Genomic DNA, 11600 nt, shown 5'->3' with positions numbered 1-11600 from the left:
GTCCAATGTAAATCATTTATATTTGTACCCTTACAACCACTGATTGATGTAGTTTGAATACCTGGCACTACTTTGATAGTTTGATCTCTATAAGGAATATTAGTCCAAAATTGGATCATTTCTTTTCTACACCATTCTCAATCCTGTATCAAAACAAAATGGGATCCATATTTTAATTAGATCCCACAGTGACTTCTATTAAATTTCAAAACACTTGAATTAAAATCTTTAAGGCCGGTATTCATTATTTCAAGGAATTAGAATCCCTTCCAAACTACTATATTGTGAAAGTTGAATATCTAAAAGGAATATGAGCCTTACAAGATTATTAAGAAGCCAGCGTCCCCCTATAAGTATTGGGTGAAATCGTTTGATGAGTCTAAAAAGGGCAAATGACAATTATCATTTAGGAATGCATATAAAAATATCCTACGATTCGTGTATACTAGAGCTGGTTGTACAGTTCCGTCAGTATGAAATTTAATGATTATAACACCATATTTGATAGTTGAATTTTCTCTGGATCTCTATTTATTTGCAAAAAAAATTAGTATTGTGGTTACAATATTTGACTACATTTATTTCATTTTTATAAATGATAATATAAAGACAAAATCCATGGACGGCAATTTACAAGCATATAATCTCATTTTAACATACATCACAAAATTATTTTATTTTTTATATCATAAAATATATAATTATGGCTTTTAAACTGCAAACAGTCCATTGGACGGATTAAGTTTTACAAAACACTAGAATTTCAGACTACATGTACCACCAAACTGAACATTTTGATATATAATGCGTTTGTGTTATGCATGGATCTATGTCATGTGCGGGAAATTTACATTTAATCTCATGTTTCCAAACAAACGACTTTTTGAGTTCAACAATTTTTATTATAAACATTCAAAAGAATGGAATTCCAATTAAAACAAAAAATGGAATTCCACTGCTAAATCTAATCAAACTTACTGGTAATGAAAGCATTTTTCATTTATTATTTAAAAATCAATCAAATGGAGAATAGTATTAAATAGTGGTCTCAGCCCTAATATATATTGGTAAATGAAATACAAATAACTTGTCATTCATTATGCAGCACTTCTAAAACCAATTGAACAAAAATACATTTGTTTACAATTCAATTGGTAACTGGACATTTTAATTTCCAGTGGTTCATAGCATTAAACTCAAACATTTGAAATGACTTAACCCTTTATCACCCCCACTCCCTCAAGTGCCTTAAAACTGCACAAGTCATGTGAATAGCTGTGAACTACATCAGGACCACAATGATTTTAGGTGGTCTAGGCAGCAGTAGTTTCAGGCAGTTTCGAAAATGAGCTACAATACTCAATGTTAAAAAGAACTTTTCTCTAGAAATTTTCGGGGAACTGGCATAGTCAATATTTACATGTACTAGGTGCTAAAGGGTTAAATTTATGTATGCTTTATGCAACTAGACACATTTTATTCAATCAAAAAACATATTATAACATTATCATTTATTATGTTGAGATTCATTTATATAATATGCAAATATATCTTTCATTTAATAACAGTATTAGATATTTTGACGAGTTTTTAACTAAATCTTAAGAAAATATAAACCAAACTATAACAATAATAATTAACCAACGTAACCTAGCCTTTATATATTATATAACAATACCATTACAAGATACACAATTAAAAATTTCACATGCATCATCAAAATATGGAAACAATAACAGTCATTTTCATTGGCTGCTCTGGGCTTGATTTTCATTGGTCACATTACTGCAAGCACAAAACCTTTTACTACTAACTATTGTCTACATGTAGGTTTTGATTGTCGATCATGGAAAGATGGCTAGCTGTTAATATGTATAATTACCAATGCCTTGGAAACAGATAATTAATTCTGCTATACTATTTTGTAAATCACCAGTTAGGATTTGATTGCCTAGTCCGACATGTATATATTAGATTAAGGGTTTAGGAAAATTGGACCAATGAAAAAACAAGCCCATCTCGTCAGCCTGTGTGAGATTATTTCACAAAGCCAATCTTCTCTTGTTTTAGCTATATTTATCTTTTTATGGCAGAAAATAATTCTAACTCTGTTTCAATCTTAAAAAAATACCCAACAAGTCCTTCAGCAATTTAAAAATATAGTGGAGAGTGTCAGCCTTTCACTTCAAAATTTGACCAGCTGGTCAGTCTTTTCCATACAATTTGATATTTTTTATGTATATTTATTTACATGTTTTACTAATAAAAACCATATTGTACTGTGTTTATTGAGTTTTATGGCTAAAAGATAATTTTATGAATGTAAAACGGCGGTCAATTTCACTGCCAGGTCAGTCAAGGCTGGCAAATATAAGTCCTGGTAGTGGGTACCTTCTGTTTCAAAGTCAAACTGTCTGGACACAGAAATAACTGAGCTCTCCCTTTTCAACAGTCAAAAATCATACCATGACTACAAAATCATAAGTAAATTACTGACTATTTTCTGCCATAAAATAAAAGGATCTACTAAGTGGACCTTAACTGAAACGTAACAAATTATACATGTAATAGTAATAAAAGATATATTTTATATGCATGAGAAAAATAAACATATCACATAGGAGTAAAGCGTTATATACAAAAATCAAAATATCAACGTTTAATACAAGTTAGTATCAATTATTCCATATTAACAAATAACTTGAAATAACATTTTATAGCTCGAATTAATGAAAATCTGTAACAAGAATTAATGGTTTCATAACTATAATTTATAGCTAGAATTAATGATTTTATAACTACAATTAATGATAATTTATAGCTAGAATTTATGATTTTATAGATAGAATTTATGATAATTCATAGTCTGAATTAATGATAATTCGTAGTCTGAATTAATGATAATTCATAACTAGAATTTATGATAATTTATAGCTAGAATTTATGATAATTTATAGCTAGGATTTAAGACTACAAATTATGTCATGTCAGTTATAAGGGCTATGTCTGAAAATGAATTGCATGAAAAGATGTTTTTACATTCAATTTTACTCATTATATGTCAAAAAGTGTTGATAAATATTTGAGTATTAAATTGTATCATTAATTAAGAGTCATTTCAAATATCAAATTGCATCTTGAAGAGTTATTTCAAATATTTAGTTTTATCTTTAAAACAATTTAAAAATTTCTGATAGATACCAACTGATTTATACTTTCTCGTGGAAATAGTATCAAAGAATGGGTAAATTAAAATACAAAATATATGAGTATTGTAAAACTATCAAAAATAATCAAACAATGCAAAATAAACCTCCAACAAATATCAAGAACAACTATTTAGTTGTTTAACACCCAATTCAAATAATATAATAATAGTTACTTATATACCATGTGACAATAAACTATATATAAAATGTCAAGTGAATGTTGTAACTAAATTAAGCTTGGCACAATCAATTTTTGACAGATCATTAAATTTTATAGAGAGGAAATCAGAAATTAGAAGGTGATGATGATGATGATGATGATGACAAATTTTTAATTTTACATGATCTAGATGCATCATACTATTTGTAGATTAAGTCAGCTACATCAAGTTTCATAATATTTGATATTTGTCAATTGGTTAAGAGTGATGATTTTATCAAATAAATTTAACACCAAATCAAGGATTCTAGTGCTGTCTTTTCGTCTATAGAATTCCAATGGGCGTCCTCGCTAGAGATAAAGGGACATAATTTATAGGTGAGGCGGTCCCACGTGACCTCATTGTTTACCTTACAGCACTGTTTTCCTGTACATTTATTACAAACTGGTGTGTTGACAAACGTTAGTTTTGGTCGTTGATATTGAATTTAACCCCGATACGGGTCTCTTACCATCGATAAGGTCACATGGAACCGAGTTTTAACTAGCGACGCCTGGTGGGAATTCCTTCAGCGAGGACGCCCATTAATAAGATATGTCTTCGGTCATTTTAAATATTATAATAAGTTTTGACAAATCAATTCTAAATACTTGATTTCCTCTCATCCATTATCATTTATTATGCTTTAATTATAATTTTTGGACTAGGGTTTCCAGTATTAAATGTGCATTAAATATTAAAGAAAAGCAGATAAATGTCATTGTCATCGTTATATATTTTTTCATATAAAAATTTCTTAAACTGTGAAAAAAAAAAGAAAGGTGTTTTAGAGCCTATCGTCAAAAAAATGTTAAAAATTGAAGCTCATAAAAATACAAACCGGGCGATAAAAATCCATCAAAAAAGAAAAACAAAAATATAAATGCATAGTTTATAAAGCTCAGTGTAAAAAATACACTACCAAACAACTCTGTTACTATTAATAGAAATATGACTTTGTATATCACAAAACATTTGGACGGAAAACATTCAAAACTATATTTAATATTATAAATACAAAAACAATGTTATCACTGATGGTTAACTCTCTGTTATATTATTACAAATTAAAATAAAATATTTAATTATTATAAAGATTGATTGTGAGACGTAAACAACATGAAGAAAAATATTAAACATCAAAAACATTAAAGAAGCAATAACAGAAGACTAGAAACTTTTAAGGTCCACTTTCTCGCAGTTCCAAGATTTTTGTCATGAAAAAAAAAAAGGGTGGGGGGAGAGAATTCCAGAACAAACAAACGTAAACTCAGCCATCCAGCAGCTACCAACGTCCACTAAGACTAGCAAAATCTGGTCGAGATCTTTGATTGGTATCACTTTCATTTGTATAGGCAGTACTAGATGAATTTGAAGGGATGTTGACATTTCTTAATGTTTTTCTCTTGTTCATATCTGAAAGATATAATATTTATCATAAGTATCTATAATAAAATTCAAACTATTTAAAGAGAGACAATTTTTAAATAACATGTTTTAAATCCTGTTCTTGCATTAGTACAATGATCCATCTGTCTGCTTAATTTTCAAAGATCTTTGTCAATTGTATATGTAGTAATAAGACAGAAATGGCTGAAATGGCCGATGGGAGAAGGATGAGTCACATTAGAACAAGGATTCAGACAATTGTTTACAGCTCAGCGTACAGTAAACAGATGTAAATTTTAGATATGTAACACAAGAATATATAATTATGTAAGTGAATTCCTATATACAGTATGTATAAAAACTATAAATATATAAGATAAATGTGAAGTTTTTGACAAAATATAAACAAAATGAAATAAAAAACTTAGATGTAGAATTAAGGTACATGTAGATTCAACAGACAGAAAGAATTTATTTAAAAATATCAGTTTCTTACCTGCAATAGCTAATAACATTTTCCTTCTTGCACCAAAAGTTGAGATTCCAAGTTCCCGTAGATCTTGGTCAGTCAGTGTTGTAAATGTTGAAATATCAATCTGAAATTATAAAACATTTGATCGAAATATAAAACTAATTTTATATTAATTGATGTCGTTCATTTGGCCATGACAGCTGCTTCGTGATTTGCATTTCATCAAATCAGTCATAGCACACTGAACATACCTCCTTAAAAAGTCATTCATCTGATGCAGTCATATCTTGGCTACAGAAATTTCGTGCTACCTTATACAAAGAGGGAGGAAAAGACCGTGGTAGAGTGCTCGAAAATGTAGAATTAAAATCAGAATCAAATCTGTTTGTTCAAATTTAAAGATTTAAAGATTTCATGCAACTCTTTTTTCAGGCAAACTAAATCAGTTCATGCATACAAAATATTCTGGAAGCACACAACAAATTTACTTATAAGTCATAAATGTTACGTACCTCTTGTTGTGTGAAGAGATCTGTATATTTACCAAGACCCATCGTACTAAACAATTCAGCTAAATCAGTTTTATGTGACCAGTTTTTAGATGGTAATATGGCACTATCCACATGATTACTACTACTCAAACCAAATTCATCTAAAATATACAATAATAAAATATATTATATTTATCTATAAACATCCTACTGGCTACTTGACAAACTAACCAATCTAATAATAACATTAGCTTCTAGTCGGTGTATAAGATTGGGCAAATTGGATTAGTTGGGCTTGACTTGAAATTTAAGTTTGTATGTAGATTTGGCTAAGTTATAGTATACTAAATATTTTTTAAATTAAAAAAAATATGAACACTTTTATTTGCTTGAAAAATCTATGTGTGGATTCTGTGGATTCGGCCAGTTCCATTATATAAGCTTATATAAGTTTAACCCATTGAAACTATTAACTATAAAACAAAACTAAAAGTAGACAGCGGAACTAAAAGTAGACAACTTACACTTCTTTCTAGGACTAGGATATTCACCAGGAGCTTTATTCATAGGAGCATTAACAGATACCATTTGATCTTTCCATGGATCACGATCTATATTTAAACATTCAGATATCTCTGATGTTGTTGGCTGAAAATATAAAACAGGGGTTTCCATTTTCAATACATGCATTTTGAGAATTTCTACTTGTTAAATGATGTATTCTTACGATTCCTAAAGTTCTCCAGTCTATCAACATCACTTCCAGACAGTCAAGTTTGATAGCCATGCCAAGGTGTAGTCGTGTAATGACTTTATATCCTGTGTTTAATGTACCAGATGTAAATTCTCCTTTTCACGCATCAAGATGTTTCTACCATTTCAATTCTCACTAAAGTATACTATACTAGACCTCGGACCAATAATTAATCATTTTGATGAAAAATGAACAACCTCTTATTTTATGAAATGACTGTTTACCTGATATGAAGCCGTCATTGAAGGTTCACAGTATTTAGAAGATATACCAATCTGTCCCATTCTTTCTCTAATGGCAGATTCGGGCATTGATTTTGAAAATCCCATACCCGACCAAGCATCAGTTGGATGTCGTGATTCACCTTCTGGTTTCTTACGGATGGCTGTAAAAAAATACCAAAAGGACATTTAATTTATATGTATAGAAGGAAAGTAAGCCCAAAACAATTTATTTAATTCTTCAGTCAGTGTTTATATAAATAAATAGCTATTCAAGTCTCGGAATTAATTTTTATGTAAAATTTCAAGACTCAGTAGTTTTTTTGTATAAATATGAAGCAATATTTTTAATAGATGTTGTGAAAGAATAAAATTCAAATTGATGTGACCAAATATGCATAGTTTTATTCATTAGTAAAGATATCAAGATGCAGACGACAAGACATTTCTAGTTCATTTAACCTCTCTTGATTTAACAAACAGGAGAGTCAGAAGAGATAACTGTTGATTTATATCAACTCGATATCGCTGTTTCATTTAAACCTACTATAGTCTTCTGTGTCCTAGCACTTCTCCATAAAACCCCAAAAGAACTAGGTAGGACAGAATTGATGCTACAGGGGAGACAATTCTTGTTCATTTTTCAAAAAAACAACTTTCACAATATTCAATTTTATTCAAAATAATAAAGAATGGTTGTTTTAAATACATTGTATTTGATAAAAAAAAAATACTCTTAAATTCAATTGAATTAAGAAATTGCCAATTGAGATATAAGGTAAATTAATACAAACCTTTCAAAGCCATTAATTTCTTTTCTTCATAATCAAAAGGTGAGAAAGAAATAGTTGACGAAAACAGAGAAGATGCTGAATTTTTTCTTTCTATTCCTGGTGCTAATTTCTCTGAACTACCAGAATCCATACATGATGTTTCACTCTTCTTATCAACATTACTATAAATATTATCAACATTACATTACAATATATTATCAACATTACTATAAATTATCAACATTACTATAAATTATCAACATTACTATATAAATTATCAACATTTCTATATTATAAATTAGTTTGATAGTTCTAATTTTGATAAACTAACTGACATTTAAAAATACACAGATAAGAAACTGATCCTGATATAAGATATTCCTTCAAAGATAATTACCGATAAGTACCCACAACATCTATTAAAGTCATGAAATGGAATGGGGTCTAATGTCTCGTCAACACAACACTTTGGTCTTTTTGAGAAAATACTAGTTATACTGTTCATCATTTTTCAACTTCTTAATCGAGAACACCAATGTATACAAGGGTGGATCTCGGTTTTTCATCCCATCCGAATGACTAGGCACACTTTAAACAGGCACATTCTAGCCGAGATTGGAATGCTGACGACCCAACTACCACAGCCCCACAACAGCCTATCATTTCACATGTCTTAAAATAATACTGTAATGGCATTCAAAACTTATATTAACCAGGATAATTCAAATATTTTTTTCAGTATATTTTTTCAATATGTGTACATTATTTTGATTGCAAACATCAAAGAAGTACATCTAGATGTTGAGTTACTAAATCAAGGGACAGTCACAATATTTCAATACTTGCCTCCAAACGAATAACCCATGAACTCGTGTGGATGGGATAAATGACACCACGGAAAGAATATGATAAATTAAATGTCAGTTATTTAATACTGAATCATGAATGGAAATACATCAATATTTTCCTACTCCGTTAGCAGGAATGGGCACGGCAGGTAGGTGGGTGGATGGTTGGAGATTTATCTGTGGGTATTTGTTTGGAGGTAAGTGTTAATATTTTGCAACAAACCCTAAAGGAAATCTGTCCATAACTTACTTTAAATGCATGTTATCCAAGAAGATTGACTGTGAGTTAGTTAATGGTGGTACTATAGTAGTTAAACCTAGCAGATCTAATGTATGTCCACTACTAGTAAGTGTTGATTCTCTATTTAATATATCACCTATAGCACCAGCTGTCTGTAAACCTGATAAATCAACTGAAATATAAGCAATACAATTCTTTAATTACTCTGAATTTTGTCATTTCTATGGTAAGAACATAGAACTCAATAATAAATAGTATGTGAAAAAAAAGCAACTGCCAGATTGTCCTTTAAACAGTGATACGGTATTAACCCCATTATGGCTTTTATGTTTTAACCTACATAGATATTTATGAAAATAAAGTGTACATAATAAATAAGTTTCCTACCTGGATGACAAGGGCTACTATGGGTTATAGGACTTGGACTACCAGGTGGACTGTGACGTGGACTAGTAGAATCACTGTTATTGCTACTATGACCTGCAAAAAAAAAATATTTATAATGCTAACAATTCTGTCCTGCACAATTGACAAGGTGAAATTTTGCCAGAAAATCCAGAGGAACTTTATTGGTCAAAACTGGGAGTGAACCTGAGATGTTAGCTAGTCAGCATCTTACTCACTAAGCCACTGCGGATCCCCGATTTATAAAAGCTACATACCTTGACTTGTATTACCTGTTTGTGGTAAAACAGATATAAAGGCACTGGCTCGATTATAATCATTCTGATAACCATTTAACTGTGACCTATTGTTCTGACATGACGACATGACACTGTGACATTGTGACATGATATTTAGTGGTTGTTGGACGGTACATGACGTGGCAGGAGTAACAACCATTAATGGACTATACACATCTGTAATGAAAACAATATCTGATGAGTATCAAAAAGAGAGAGAGAAATGAGGTTTAACGTCTACTCAACACAAACTGGTTCAATTCTATTTCAATAATTCGCTTGCATGCAAGGGTCCTTAGTAGTGGGAGGAAACCAAAGAAAAGCCACAAGTTTGGACAGACAATCTTTCTTGAACAGAACAAAATAATTATTGGACTGATATTCCTGTTTTGATCCAACTTTCACAATATCAATGTTTGTTAAACAATCCCTCAAATGACGATCAGTGGCTTTAACCTGATAAACACTCTGACATATCATTCATCTATTCCTCAGAACTGACAGGCCAGTGATTTTTTTTCTCCCCAATTAATTGATGATCACTACACATACTTTTGTTCCTTGCACAAAGATGGCTTATATTCTTCTTCTATGTGCTCAAAATCTACGGCTGATTGATACACAGTCATGTATATTTTTATATGTAATGATAACTTACTATGTATGTGTGGTTGTCAACCAATGGTTAGGACTGGTTGGTGAGGGAATATTTTTATATGTAGTGATAACTTTCTATATGTGGTTGTCAACCAATGGTTAGGACTGGATGGTGAGAGAATATTATTATATGTAGTGATAACTTACTATGTGTGGTTGTCAACCAATGGTTAGGACTGGTTGGTGAGGGAATATTATGAGGACTAGTTGGACTTCTATGTCCATTTAACATCAGCAGTGAATTGGTTGTATTTACATTTAACATGTTGTGACTTATATACCCTGAAAAATAGTTTCAAAATATACACCATACATAGGAATTATTATCGACATTCAGTTGAAATGATTAATATGAAATTGGGTTTAACGTACTATTGTTCTGCATCAACTGGTTGAAATGATCAATGGTTAAGGATTGTGTACAGTACTGTTACCTGTACATTTGAGAGAGAGAGAGAGAGAGAGAGAGAAATGGGGTTTAACGTCCACTCGACACAAACTAGGTCATTTCGAGACTAACATATGGTTCAATTTTATTTCCATAATTTGCTTGCGCTTAGGGGTCTTTAGCAGTCGAAGGAAACCGGAGGACCCAGAGAAAACCCACGAGGTTGGACAGGCGACCCTACTCTTTGTCACGTACAACCTGGGATTTGAAACCACGCCAGTTGACTCAATGACAGACTTTATGATACAGCACGCATGTGTTAACCATTCAGCCATCCCCCCCCCCCAGTACATTCGAGCCAAAGGTAAACAGGTTGTTATGTTAATACTTGAAAACTCTGATGAATCCTGATTGCCATGTTCAATGTCAGTAAAATATATCTATTGTTATGGTTTACCTATTATAGAAAATTAATTGGCAACAGATGAACAACGATAAATTTCATATAAAAAATCAGCTGGATAAATCTTTAATGTTTAATCTTTATGATCTGATTTTGCTGAAACAGGTGCATAAAAGATAGATTCTATGTTTTTGGCTAACAAATCTTAATATATGTAAATATTAATTTGCTTATTTCTTATCAACAGTTCATACTTAACTTAACTAACACTTTTTTTATATACTTCCAAAAATCATTAATTTAAGTTTTCTTTTAAAAAAAAACCCCTATATAGTTGCCAAAACTAACATTAAGTTGGACTTCTGCTAGAAATTATCTTGGCAACACCTTCCAATATGTCACTCAATTCAACCATACAGAAAAATAAATTCCTTTTCTTCTCAAGTAGATTCATTCTTAAGCAAACTTTACTCAAGAAACAGTCTCAAGATATTACCACTAACAGCAGGTGCAAGTGGTGATAATAATGAATACCATTAGATACTTGAGATGATTTTTTTGTGGAAATTAAATCTTTTATTTGTGTATCTCTTAGCAAGTGGTTAATAAATAATAGTTTTTTAGTGGAGAGCTGTACAGTTATAATGTCAGTAAATCATTTAATAGTATTAAAATCAGAGATTATATAATATTGGTTTAAAATAATCTTAAATGGTTTCAGTTAATTTACCAGGCAACGTAAAAAAAAAAAAATGATCAGCAGTCAGCAGTTTTCGAGAAATGTCATCACTGAGAGTTCGCAAAATGTTTCTGTTCAAGAGCAGCGATTTCACTTCATAAGTTTGCCAGTCATTTTACTTGGATTAACAAA

General features: G+C 30.8%; 1 protein-coding gene across 2 annotated transcripts in view; it reads right to left on the bottom strand.

The window, feature by feature from the left end:
- Positions 1 to 500: 500 nt before the first annotated feature.
- The window catches only part of LOC126810781 (protein bicaudal C homolog 1), a 56122-nt gene continuing 45022 nt past the window's right edge, over positions 501 to 11600 (bottom strand). For both annotated transcript variants that reach the window (XM_050536047.2, XM_050536048.2), the window contains 10 exons: positions 10086 to 10220; positions 9261 to 9458; positions 8986 to 9078; positions 8608 to 8770; positions 7531 to 7691; positions 6740 to 6900; positions 6286 to 6409; positions 5783 to 5922; positions 5295 to 5394; positions 501 to 4825 (listed from right to left, as the gene is read on the bottom strand). In XM_050536047.2, coding sequence (XP_050392004.2) covers positions 4695 to 4825; positions 5295 to 5394; positions 5783 to 5922; positions 6286 to 6409; positions 6740 to 6900; positions 7531 to 7691; positions 8608 to 8770; positions 8986 to 9078; positions 9261 to 9458; positions 10086 to 10220 — 1406 coding nt within the window. In that variant the 3' untranslated portion in view covers positions 501 to 4694. The remainder of the gene's footprint in view (positions 4826 to 5294; positions 5395 to 5782; positions 5923 to 6285; positions 6410 to 6739; positions 6901 to 7530; positions 7692 to 8607; positions 8771 to 8985; positions 9079 to 9260; positions 9459 to 10085; positions 10221 to 11600) is intronic.

The sequence above is a fragment of the Patella vulgata genome, chromosome 2 (assembly GCF_932274485.2).
Source record: "Patella vulgata chromosome 2, xgPatVulg1.2, whole genome shotgun sequence".
Classification (NCBI taxonomy): Eukaryota; Metazoa; Mollusca; class Gastropoda; family Patellidae; genus Patella; species Patella vulgata.
Note: the sequence above shows the minus strand (reverse complement) of the source record. Positions and strands in the feature narration are given on the sequence as shown.